This window comes from Heterodontus francisci, chromosome 37 (genome assembly GCF_036365525.1).
Source record: "Heterodontus francisci isolate sHetFra1 chromosome 37, sHetFra1.hap1, whole genome shotgun sequence".
In the NCBI taxonomy this organism is placed as follows: domain Eukaryota; kingdom Metazoa; phylum Chordata; class Chondrichthyes; order Heterodontiformes; family Heterodontidae; genus Heterodontus; species Heterodontus francisci.
Genome location: NC_090407.1, coordinates 19152128 through 19165740, shown reverse-complemented (window position 1 = coordinate 19165740; position 13613 = coordinate 19152128). Strand labels below are relative to the sequence as shown.

General features: G+C 42.3%; 1 protein-coding gene across 5 annotated transcripts in view; it reads left to right on the top strand.

Annotated features, from left to right (window-relative positions):
• The window catches only part of kcnab2a (potassium voltage-gated channel subfamily A regulatory beta subunit 2a), a 319177-nt gene that overhangs the window by 251689 nt on the left and 53875 nt on the right, over nt 1–13613 (top strand). For all 5 annotated transcript variants that reach the window (XM_068017207.1, XM_068017211.1, XM_068017208.1 and 2 more), the window contains 2 exons: nt 7173–7217; nt 9722–9766. In XM_068017207.1, the coding sequence (XP_067873308.1) occupies nt 7173–7217; nt 9722–9766 (90 nt within the window). The remainder of the gene's footprint in view (nt 1–7172; nt 7218–9721; nt 9767–13613) is intronic.

Below are 13613 nucleotides of genomic sequence, written 5' to 3'. Positions count from 1 at the left end.
CCAAGAGCGACGTCTCAATTCATTCCATCTTTGCTGCCTCCGGAGAATACTTGGCATCAGGTGGCAGGACCGTATCTCCAACACAGAAGTCCTTGAAGCGGCCAACACCCCCAGCTTATACACACTACTGAGTCAGCGGCGCTTGAGATGGCTTGGCCATGTGAGCCGCATGGAAGATGGCAGGATCCCCAAAGACACATTGTACAGCCAGCTCGCCACTGGTATCAGACCCACCGGCCGTCCATGTCTCCGCTATAAAGACGTCTGCAAACGCGACATGAAATCCTGTGACATTGATCACAAGTCGTGGGAGTCAGTTGCCAGCATTCGCCAGAGCTGGCGGGCAGCCATAAAGACAGGGCTAAATTGTGGCGAGTCGAAGAGACTTAGTAGTTGGCAGGAAAAAAGACAGAGGCGCAAGGGGAGAGCCAACTGTGCAACAGCCCCGACAAACAAATTTCTCTGCAGCACCTGTGGAAGAGCCTGTCACTCCAGAATTGGCCTTTATAGCCACTTCAGGCGCTGCTTCACAAACCACTGACCACCTCCAGGCGTGTATCCATTGTCTCTCAAGATAAGGAGGCCCAAAAGAAGAAAAGAAAGAAAAAAGAAGAATTACACCGTAGGCAGTGCATGCTTACTCCATGTTCCTGCCTATATACTGCAGTCATCAATACACCATCTTAAATCCAGAAATTTCTGCAAGTTGGTATATTTATTGAACAACAAACTTCATGATTGAAATTAGACTGCTTGCCAGGGGAAAATATTGCAGACAGCTCGCAAATTCAAAAGGCTAGAAGCACAAGAACCATCAAGCTGGAAAATTATTTTACATTAGTGATGTCAGCAAGAAGGAAATAAAACAAAATAAGTTACTGGTTTGGTGGTTGCACTTGGAGTTTTTTTCGCAACAGCAACTTGCATTTATATAGCACCTTTAGTGTAATAAAATGTCCCAAGGTGCTTCACAGGAGTAAATTTGACATTGAGCCACATGGAGCTATTAGAAGAGGCTTGGTCAAAGACACCTTTTAAGGAGATCTTAAAGGAGAACAGAGGAGTGGAGAGGTTTCGGAAAGACATTCCAAAGCTTAGGGCTCAACAGCTGAAGGCACAGCCACCAGTGGTGGAGGATTCTAAAAGCAGGGATGTGCAAAAGACCAGAATTGAAAGAGATCACAGATGTTGGAGTGTTGTACGGATGCTGAGTTAAGGAGGGTTAAGGCTTTGGATGGACTTGAAAACAAGGATGAGAATTTTTAAATTGAGGCGTTGCCAGAACTTGCACCTATCTTGGTTAGTAGCAGGGGTAATAGGCGATCAGGAATTGGTGTGAATTAGGATATGGGCAGCAGAATTTTGAGTGAGCTCAAGTTTAAGGAGGTTGCAAGATGAGAGACTGGCCAAGATGTTGAAAACAACACAGATGTTTAAAATGGTGGTTTCTAAAATGTTTACTGAACCCTATATGTTTTAGGTTGAAGAAGATCATTTGTGTGTTAACTTTGTGATGCTTGCATTCATATATGGCCTTTCCATGCCAGTTGTTCTTCATAGAGTAACTATTATGTAGAAAAATTTTGCAGTTTAAACTATTTGCAATATTTCTGATAATTTCACATGAGAATTGTTACAACAGTATTTATGCTGCTTAAAGTAGGGAATTAAAATGTTCTCAGTCTGCTATCCGCAAGATCCAATGTGAGATGAGTTTGGCCAGACTTGATCTAGTTCCAAGTGAGCACGGGTGCTCAGTACAAAGCTGTGCTTAATTTGATGCTAATTGTCACTGAATTGGCAGTCTGTCAGAGGGGCCAAAGCATTGTCTAGCGCGGGGAATAGAAAAATAGCATATTGGTGCAGTGGGGAATACTTTTCCGAAGTGGTTGAGATCACAGATGAGAAATTTCTGCCAAACGGTGGATTTCCAGCATTGGGTTTTAAAAATCCGCCATTGTATTCTCCCTTTCAAACTTTGAACAAAAGACTGGCTTTTTAAAATAAATCGGAAATGTCAGTGACAGTTGTTCTTTTAAAAGTCGAAAAGAGACGCTGAGATGGGGCTTGGAGAGAGAGAGAGCCAGACTGGAGTGGGGGGCAGAGAGTGCGAGAGCCAGACTGGAGTGGGGGGCAGAGAATGCGAGAGCGAGACTGGGGTGGGGGGAAGAGTGTGCGAGAGCGAGACTGCCGTGGGAAAGAGTGCGAGAGCGAGACTGGTTGGGGGGGAGAGGGTGTGAGAGCGAGACTGGTGGGGGGAGAGAGTGCGAGAGCGAGACTGGTGGGGGGAGAGAGTGCGAGAGCCAGACTGGTGGGGGGAGAGAGTGCGAGAGCCAGACTGGCGGGGGAGAGAGTGCGAGAGCCAGACTGGCGGGGGAGAGAGTGCGAGAGCCAGACTGGCGGGGGAGAGAGTGCGAGAGCCAGACTGGCGGGGGAGAGAGTGCGAGAGCCAGACTGGCGGGGGAGAGAGTGCGAGAGCCAGACTGGCGGGGGAGAGAGTGCGAGAGCCAGACTGGCGGGGGAGAGAGTGCGAGAGCCAGACTGGCGGGGGAGAGAGTGCAAGAGCCAGACTGGCGGGGGAGAGAGTGCGAGAGCCAGACTGGAGTGGGGGGCAGAGAGTACGAGAGCCAGACTGGAGTGGGGGGCAGAGAGTGCGAGAACGAGACTGGAGTGGGGAGCAGAGAGTGCGAGAGCGAGACTGGAGTGGGGAGCAGAGAGTGCGAGAGCGAGACTGGAGTGGGGGGCAGAGAGTGCGAGAGCGAGACTGGAGTGGGGGGCAGAGAGTGCGAGAGCGAGACTGGAGTGGGGGGCAGAGAGTGCGAGAGCCAGACTGGAGTGGGGGGCAGAGAGTGCGAGAGCCAGACTGGCAGGGGTGAGAGTGCGAGAGCCAGACTGGCAGGGGTGAGAGTGCGAGAGCTAGACTGGCAGGGGTGAGAGTGCGAGAGCGAGACTGGGGTGGGGAGAAGAGAGTGCGAGAGCGAGACCGGAGAGGGCAGAGAGAGTGAGTGAGAGAGACAGGGGAGGGGAGAGAGTGAGTGAGAGTCTTTGTGGAGGAGAGACAGAGAAACTGTGGGTTGGAGAGAGAGCGACACAAAGACAGGCACAGAAAGAGAGGGAGGAGAGAGACACACCGGGTTGGGGGGATGGGGGGTGGGGTGGACAGAGAGAGCGACACACAGAGAGAAGGGAGAGAGAGAGAGACAGACACAAAGAGAGGGGAGGGAGAGTGACAGGCACAGAGAGGGGAGACACATAGTGACGAGAAAGTATGTTAGGTTAGTCCTCTCATTTGTGGTTTTCCAGCGGGCTTTAAAAAAAAAAATCAGAACTGACAGTTCTGGTGTTAAAATTTACTTAATTCTTCATAATTATATGATTTTTTTTAAATCACAGCCATCAGTTTCACAGCTGACAGGTATTTAGAGCAGAGAGAGTTTTTTCAATTTGGACAAGTTCAGGATTTTCCAGCGTGTTCCGATTTGTTTTTTTTAAAAGCCCGCTGTATACCCCAGGCTTGTCCGAATTGGAAGCGCTCCCTCTGCTCGAAACACCTGTCAGCTGTGAAACTGATGGTTGTGATTTTTTTTTTTAAACGGACCAATCACAAAGCAACTCTGGAGAGAGTTCCCGCTCTCTGCAACTGTCTGAGAGAGCGAGAGATAGGGGGTTAACAGAGAGTGCGAGAGATAGGGGGTTAACAGCGAGAGTGGAGGGAAGGGAAAGAGGGAGAGAGAGAACAGAGAGGGTGGATCCGAGGGCGGGGGTGGTGGATCCGAGAGAGAGAGTGTGAGGGGGGCCTTGGGGGCCATCAGAGAGAGAGAGTGAGGGGGGCCATCAGAGAGAGAGGGGGTGACGACACAAAAAGGAGGGAGCAACAGAGAGGGGGGACACAGAGGGAGTGGGGGAGAGATAGACAGACAGATCACTCCTGATAGATGGACATCTATCCGGAATACTCTACATCACTACAAGTGTGCGGACAAACACTTACTACCAGGTAAATTGCCAGGTATCTCACTAAATCATTGTCCAACATAGTGACGAGAAAGTAAGTCAATAAATTAGTCTCGTTTAAAGCTTCTGACAAAAATACACATTTGTTGTTTTGATAGTAAGATAAATTTTCAATGCCTTTATCTTTCTGAAATTGTCTCACCTGGCCCCGATGCAAGACAAAAATTGTAAAGTGGCTCCCCACGCGAAAAGGTTGAACACCTCTGCTACCAGCCTTTAATCTTGTGTTTTAAAATAACCTTGCAGCTAGGTCGTTTTAAAACAGAGGTTTAAAGGCTTGTAAACTCATTTTCAAATAGCAAAAGTCACTTAGGGAATGTTTCGATTTCTGTGCTGTGGCAGACATTACTTTCACCAGGGACATAAGCTCAGTGAGATGTTGAAAGTTGCTGGACTTTTACTTGCATGTAAATGTCACAATTCCGCTGTTATCCATTTGGAATCGCGTTGTTCCAGAACTTGTATTGAGAGGAAAATGAGCAAGAAAATCCAAGGAATCTCCAGAAATCAGCACTCTAAGTTCCTCATGAATACAACAGTACGGTGTATTGAGGCTTAGTAAAATTGGCAAAAACAGGGCGTTGCTGACCTGTATACAATAGTTAGTAAATACAATGTAATGGATAGCTTTAATAAACCTTAATCTATGATGAACTAGCTACGATTCCTTAACAAAATCTATGCTGCATTTGCAGGTTTACAAACTGTCAGGGAAGGCATAGTAAAAATGTATGATGTTTCAATGATCATGTTAGAAACAATCATTAACTGGTTTTATTTTGCTGCGAATTGGATTAAAGGACAAGTTTTACAAGTATGTCAAAGATCAGTAAGTGCAATGTGCATTATTTACTATCCAGTTTGAGGGCAAATAACCTGTGTGGTCAATGACATTTGAAAGTTGTCTGTATCATATAATTATATTACATTAAAAGTGCACCTTTGCTAACAGGTAAGTGATTTGGCTTGGACATAAATTGGTTAGTCTGGGTGCAATCGTACAGATAGTGGCTAAACATTTTGTAACTGAATAATACATGCTGTAACAACCGCTCAACCTTTTTGCAGAAAAGCTTTTTGTTAATAATTATCTTGCCAGAGCTGAATCGGAATTGACAGTGATAGACTTAGATATAGACATAGTGTATTTAAGAGAAACGCTTTATTGGAGGAACTGAAGGGTGCTTTTCATTTGTAATTTTGTTTATCTAATTTTGTCACTAGCTTTGGTGAGTAAATGACATTTTGTCCATGAGACATTCTGTTTCTGCATTTTAGAATCCAGGACCTGGTTTCATAGCCTGTCAAAATAGCTAAACTAGTCTTGTCTACCCACAGTTAATCTCTCTGTCCCTTTCTGTCCCACTCTGCTTTTCTGTTTTACATGACTGTCTGAAGCACTATCTGCTTCACCCTATAAAATTCTCCTGATTTGGAGATCACTGCTCTTTTGTTGGCTGCCCTGTCTTCAGATACATATTATAAGCAGGTGGAGAAGTTGCACAGAGACCATCACAAGTTAAATTGTCTTGTGACAACAGCAGTGTGAGAAATGGTCTGTCTCCTTATTGCTGATTTTTCTACTGCCTCACCTCAATTACCACAATAGCAATCCTCTCCTTGAGTTTCATTGTTTATTGGATAAATTTGCACTCCTGACAGTGTGAATGCACAAAGATTATCCAATAAGGTCCATTTGTCACCCTGTGACATGATGTAGCTAGCTCTATGTCAACAAAAGTAATTTGCATTGGCATTGCATACTATTTTGCTTGCTAGCTAGCCAGCTAATATAGTTGTGCTGCTCTCCATTGATGTTTGTATTCTTAGCTACTTTATAGGAAGAAATGTGTTTTAAATCAGACTGTGTTTTGATAGCATTAGATTGGCTATAGACTTTATATACAGCTTAATTGCCCCCATGTCTGTGGCTGTGTCAATAATTTTGTCAATTGTCCGTGGTGCAACATGTCAGTGCCCATCCCTGAAGGGGAGCTTTACTGTGTATATAAATGTGCTGATGCTAACACTGGGTGCCTGAAATGGAATGGGTTCCCATTCTTCTTCATTGACCTGCCCTTGCATTAATATGTTCAAAATTCACATTAAATGTTTTATAAATGTAGCAAAATGGTAAGATTTATTTCCTGGAAATTTTTCGTTTTATGGATTTTGTTTTCAAGTGGGTCTGGCTGAGGTGTTTGGCCTTGGCATAGTGGGCAAAATTATGTTAAGCAGCAGCCTCATATAAAAACTGAAAGCAATTGATTGATGCAGTGTCTTTCAAAGCCAAATTGTTCTTTTCATAGATGCTGTCCATGCAAAACCTAGTTGTTGTTCCAGGTTCACTCACTAGTCTGCGCTGAACTGGTGTATGAGTCGATATCTTTGGCAGTAGAGTAGTGTAACTGAGAAAATCTTGGGAGAAAATTTGGAGGGAAGTTAATTTTTTCTCCTGTCACCAAACAGTTATATTCTGTATATTAGAGTGTGCTAACTTATTAAAAGTTATACCAGGTAACAAGTTGTGTGCTACATACACTTACAAATTTAGCTAAAGAATTTCTGCTTTGCACTTAAAATAATTCAACTTAAGTGCCTTTAGATTCAATAACCTAATTGTGCTTATGGAGAATAAGAGAAGGAAGTAGAAATGAAGGGTAGGAAAGAGTCAATGGAGATAGTCACAGGGCAAAAATGGAAGAACAAAAGAGGAAAAGTCATAATCCACTTCTCTAAACAAGCTTGGCTCACTGAATAGATCACCAAAACAGGGCAGGCTGCAATATGGTGTAAAGAATGCTGATATTGTATATAATACTCCAGAAAACCAGTTGGTGAAAGATAGAACGGGAGCTAATCTTTACACACTTTTCTAAGCAGTTATTTACAAAGTTGCACATTACAAGCATGCACCTTCTAACCCAACAAGCACAGTTTCAGTCTGTTTCTATTTATAGGAACACAAGTGACTCCCCAGTTAATGCTCACCACCTGCATACAATTGAATGCAATTAATATACAATTAACATTGTATAGCAGAATATCATCTGATCATAAGTAAAGTAGTATGATCCTGTATGCCATCCATGGGAGACAACCTGGATTCGACCACTCGTGTAAAATGTATTTAACCTCACTCTTTCCTTTTTCCCCAGGGCAGAAATTGTATTGGGAAACATCATCAAGAAGAAAGGATGGAGGTAATTTTCATTTGTTAGATGAAGCTTTGAGAGTACGCTGAAATTTGCCAAAGGATACTTGTGTGAAATTATCTTACTTTTTACTGGTAAAAGACTTCACGCACTGATATCTCACAATTTCTAATCTTAAAATGTTTATGCAGAAATTATCTTCTTTTGACAGTTGACATTGGGAAAAGTGGAGCTAAAGTGAACAGTTATCTCAGGATGGGTGTACATGTACACCTCCATTTTTATTGTACGTAATTAGAGAACAAATGTATCATGCTGTTACAAAGTTAATTTACCCTCCTCGAAATACAAAATCTGTTTCTAAACATATGAGATTGAAATCAAGCATGATGTGTTGAATGTTTGCTCTATTTAATAGATTTCAACCTTTTCTCTCCCCTTTTAGAGAGTATGCCAAAAATGTTCTCATTCAATAACAGAATGGGAAGAGCCTATCCCTTTTTGATAAACCAACTCTGCCTTCCAATCTTTTCACCATATGTTGCAAATTCTTCTCTCTCAGAAAACTTACCCAGTTATCTCTTGAACTTCATTTGTATCTGTGATGAGGACCACATAATTTACTTGTGTACGCCAGAGTTCAAAGCAGTCACTCTATGATAGATCTTTTTTTAAACTCTCTCTCAGTTACATTTTCACTCAAAGGCTTTGCAGTGACCCCCTTAAGATATGTCTAACGCTACATTTTGGTTAAAACTGTAGTTTTTAAAACCTCCTTATGATAGTTTGGAAAACTTATGCTGCATTGCAAATAATTTCAAAACATGAAAGCTATGAAATTGGTCCATGATTCTGACCATTTTGTAAATGTTGTATTTCAACAAATAGTTTTGAAAGATACAGCGCATCAATGCCCAAACATTGGGTTTTGTTGAATACTGCTATGTAATTTTGAGACTTACACTCACAAGATGGATTCCTTATCCATAGAGAGGAGATGCCAGTCACAGACCAGGTATTTCAGTGAAAGAGCTGGTAAATAGGAAGGGGAATTGCCTTGTTCCGGCCTTGTGCACCTCCCTGTAGCTGGTTCCATAATCAGAGGCTTGGAAGCACCATGGCTCACACCTTCTCAACCGAGCTGTGACGCATATGCAGGAGGCCACAAAACTGAAGTGAAAGGGTAAAGATTATGGTTACCACTATTCATGACAAACAGTTAACATTTTTGGAACAACTTCCTTTGCATTATCTTAGCAGGTTAATGTCTGAGCTGAAATAGCAGGGAGGAGTTTGTTACGAACAAGGCAGGAGGAGTGCACTGTTTATTCTAGTTCCACTTCTCCACAAGTTACAACATATATTTAAATTTTCCCACTTACCGATACAGTCAATCATGTACTCTTATTTTTCTCAGAATAAAACACACCAACCAGGTTTCTTTAATAAACAATAAAATTATCAGTTTATTATAGAACAAGTCTTAATCAGTAATGAAGTAAAGCATAAACACACAGATTGAAAGATAAAAGCTCTTTTTTTTTTACCTTAGCCCCCCTCTCTCACTCTCATACACACATACACATACCAATTAACCAAAAATATTGAGATTTTTTTTAGAGCTCTATTACAGACAAAAAGCACTTGGGCGGAGTACTTGCTCATTCTTGAACAAACAGCAGAAGAGAGATGTGTTCCAAAGTTGGCATACAGTCTGGCCTCCAAGTACACGTAGACGGGTCACTGGGATCTTTTAGTACGGTTCTTTTCAGGTGGCATTGCGAATTAATTTAGCAGGCTTTTGTTCAAAGACAGGAGACGCGATGAGTTGGCACAGTGGGCTTCTCAGGATCTTTTAGAGAGGTGCCGGAAAGCTGAGCTGGGTTGTGGTCTTCTCTCCTTCCTTGGGAATTATTTTCTCTCCTTGGAAGTTCTCTCCCTTTTTATACAGTTCAACTCTAACTCAAAACAATTCAAAAGCGAAACCGAAAACAGGAGGTCAACCTTTTGACCTCCATCGATCTTGACCTGTCACTTCTTTGTGAACAACTTCTCCAGACATCCAAAGTTCTCTGTTGTTTATTGAGCTGGAAGTCAGGTGGTTTCCTGGAAAGGCTTCTTTTCCTTAAGACCTCTCAGTGCCCCTTTTTAAAAAAAAAGCATTTCCAGGGACTGTTTTTCAAAGTCAAGTGGCTTTTACATGACCCCCTTTGAAAACCCCAAAGTTTAACGTTTCTTCAATCTTACAAAAATGAATCCTCAAAAAGTATATTTAACAAAACATAGCACTTTCATAACATGTTGTAAACAGTAGTATGGGACTAGCGCCAATCAAAATCTCCACCCTATAAAGGATCTCCATGCTATAAAGGAGAAAGTTGTTGTATATATTCTTCACAATTAAGCCCGAACATTTTCTGGTGTTTTTTGGGGGTGAATTAAAGAATATTCTCATTGCATTAACTTATTAACCATACATACTGTACATAAAACTTATATCACCAAATTAACCAAGCTATGTATCAACATCATGTCCTGTTTTCTCTTTGCAGACGGTCTAGCCTCGTCATTACCACCAAAATTTTCTGGGGCGGAAAGTATGTAACCAGATATTTATTTACTTTTTTAATGATTAAAACAGTTATTTTTAAAGAAATGTAATTGATGAGCTTTTCCAGTGTTCTCAGTTGGTGAAGGCTGTCAACAGCTGAGCAATGAAGGTCAGAAGGCCACTGGTTTGATCCCCAGGTGTATTGAATTAGGTGATCTTAACCAAGGGACTACAATTTAGCACTGGTGAGCTAGGAAAAAAACAACTAAGGTTCCACATTTTTCATGTGTGAGGATAGGACCGTGATTGGCTTGAAGAATCAGCACTTATGCTTATGGAATTGTACCCAGCAAAGAGTCAATTCCTTTAGAAGAAGGGAAAATTGTAATTCCTAAGTTTTGACCATTGGGGCTGTGTAATTGTTAGAATAATTTTATCAAGATATACACTGATGTCTTGCTATCTAACTAAAGGTGCGTGTTTGGCAGGGACTATCAGGAGTCTTTGGATCAGTCCCAATTCAGGTGTGCAAGTTATTAATCTACATACAGTTTTATGGCACCTTTAACATAGAAAACATCCTACAGCAATTCACAGATCTAGGCCTTGTATTCGGCCTTTAATTATGTCTTCCTCCTTGTGGGGAAACCCCATTCCTTCATTTAGCGCCTTCCATGCAGCTAAAATTGAAATGCATGCACGGTATGTTTTTGAACTGGCACTCCCGATGACTTAGCAAGCTTATACAAAAGCAAAATACTGTGGATGCTGGAAATACAGCAGGTCTGGCAGCATCTGTGGAGAGAGTGACTTAGCAAGCTTGTTGGGTGGGTAGCAGAGCAGTCAAGCAAGGAGGGTATCAGGTTTGATTTCTAGTCTATTTTGAGTTAGCTAATCTGAGCTGGAGTGGTGGTAGGGATTTTAATGGCATTGGGTTATTGAAGAAAATCCAGGCCTGTTTCCTTTACCTGGTCACTATCGTTGAATTATTTACTGACACCCATTATGAAGATGCTCTGATGAATAATGTTAAGATGACCATAGTACTAGAGAGCACCTGGCAACAGTTGGACCAACAAGTCCAGGGAACCCTGGACGTCAAGAGATATAGAGGATTGGATAAGAAAAAAAAGGAGCCTTATGGCACATTCAAAGCGCTGAAAACAGCCGAGGCCCTAGAGGAGTATAGAAAGTATAGGGGGTACTTAAAGTAATTAGGAGAGCGAAGAGGGAACATGAAAAAACACTGGCGGGCAAGATAAAGGAAAATCCCAAGCTGTTTTATAAGTATATTAAGGGCAAAGGGATAACCAGGGAAAGAGTAGGGCCCATTAGGGACCAAAGTGGCAATCTGTGTGTGGAGCCAGAGGACATAGGTGAGGTTTTAAATGATTACTTTTCATCCGAGTTCACTATGGAGAAGGGCAATGTAGGTGTAGAGATCAGGGAGGGGGATTGTGATGTACTTGAACAAATTAGCATTGAAAGGGAAGCAGTATTAGCTGTTTTAGCGGGCTTAAAAGTGGATAAATTCCCAGGCCCAGATGAGATGTATCCCAGGCTGTTATGTGAGACAAGGGAGGAGATAGCAGGGGCTCTGACACAAATTTTCAAATCCTCTCTGGCCACAGGCAAGTACCAGAAGACTGGAGGACAGCGAATGTTTTCAAGAGGGGTAGCAGGGATAAGCCAGGTAATTACAGGCCAGTGAGTCTAACATCAGTGGTAGGGAAACTATTGGAAAAAATTCTGAGGGACAGGATTAATCTCCACTTGTAGAGGCAGGGATTAATCAGGGATAGTCAGCATGGCTTTGTCAGAGGGAGATCGTGTCTAACAAATGTGATTGAATTTTTTGAGGAGGTGACTAGATGTGTAGCTGAGAGTAAGGCAATTGATGTAGTCTACATGGACTTCAGTAAGGCTTTTGATAAAGTCCCCCCATGGGAGATTGGTTAAGAAGGTAAGAGCCCATGGGATCCAGGTAAAATTGGATTCAAAATTGGCTTAGTGGCAGGAAACAGAGGGTGATGGTCGAGGGTTGTTTTTGCGAGTGGAAACCTGTGACCAGTGGTGTACCACAAGGATTGGTGCTGGAACCCTTGCTGTTGGTAGTGTACATTAATGATTTAGATGTGAATATAGGAGGTATGATCAGTAAGTTCGCAGATGACACGAAAATTGGTGGTGACGTAAATAGTGAGGAGAAAAGCCTTAGATTACAGGACGATATATAGATGGGCTGGTAAGATGGGCAGAGCAGTGGCAAATGGAATTTAATCCTAAGAAGTGCGAGATGATGCATTTTGGAAAGACTGACAAGGCGAGGGAATATACAATGGATGGTAGGACCCTAGCAAGTACAGAGGGTCAAAGGGATCTTGGTGTACTTGTCCATGGATCACTGAAGGCAGCAGCGCAGGTAGATAAGGTGGTTAGGAAGGCATATCGGACACTTGCCTTTATTAGCCGAGCCATAGAATACAAGAGCAGGGAGGTTATGATGGAGCTGTATAAAACACTGGTTAGGCCACAGCTGGAGTACTGTGTACAGTTCTGGTCACCGCACTATAGGAAGGATATGATTGCACTGGAGAGGGTGCAGAGGAGATTCACCAGGATGTTGCCTGGGCTGGAGCGTTTCAGCAGTGAAGAGAGACTGGATAGGCTAGGGTTGTTTTCCTTAGAACAGAGAAACTGCGGGTGGGATCTGATTGAAGTACACAAAATTATGAGGGGCATAGATAGGAATAAACTTTTTCAATAACCAGGGGGCAGAGATTTAAGCTAAGGGGCAGGAGGTTTAGAGGGGATTTGGGGAAAAGAAATTTCACCCAGAGGGTGGTTGGAATCTGGACCATTTTACCTGAAGGGATGGTAGAGGCAGGAACCCTCACAACATTTAAGAAGTATTTAGATGAGCACTTGAAACGCCATAGCATACAAGGCTACGGGCCAAGTGCTGGAAAATGGGATTAAAATGCTTGATGGCTGGCGCAGACACGATGGGCCGAAGGGCCTATTTCTGTGCTGTATAATTCTATGATTCTAAGTACCTTCAGGAGGAAAAGGAGAAGATTAACAAAGAAAAAAAACAGATCTGAATTTAAAATTACAGTTGTGTTAGTCATTCTGGGGTTAAGTATGTCATGTAGGATACATGTTAATCAAACATGCTTGCAATTACAAAGGATCTCAATTCTCACATCTTCTGAGAAACTCAGCTCTCATCTTCTGCCTGACATACTACTGTTTTCGCCAACTCCGATTTAGATGGAAAACTACTGGTTAAGTTTCTCGGCAGAGTGGAAAGCTTCAGTCCCAGTCACCTGTAAAATATACAAGGGTAACTACTATGAATGCAGACACATATTAGGACATTTTGGGAAACATGCTTGTGATTTCTGGATAAGCACCCCGGGAGGTGAAACTTTGCACTGGGAGCACGCATGCATAGCATTTACCCTATAGATGGATAAAAGTGAAGTATTTGTAGATCTGACTGCATCCTTGTCCTGCCTTGTTTATTTACATTAGTTCTCATCCACCTGAAGCGCTACCATCCAAGGAAGTTAAACTATCCAACTGTTAATATCACATGCCAAGTACTTTTTGATGGTGTGCTTCTAGATGCCTTTGCACTTGGTGCTCCTGTCATTGGTCACAAGTGATACCTTGACATCAGAATCATAAATCCATATTTTCATAGTTTATTAATATAAATTTGAGAAATTGGCACTATATATAAAAAAATTACAAAATAAATTTATGTATAATATATATTTTATACATATATATTTATATATATGCATCTCCCAAAACTCGAGCTGGAGAAGTGCTTAACAGAGAACCTGCATTTATATAGTAAAAGCAAAATAATGCAGATACTGGAA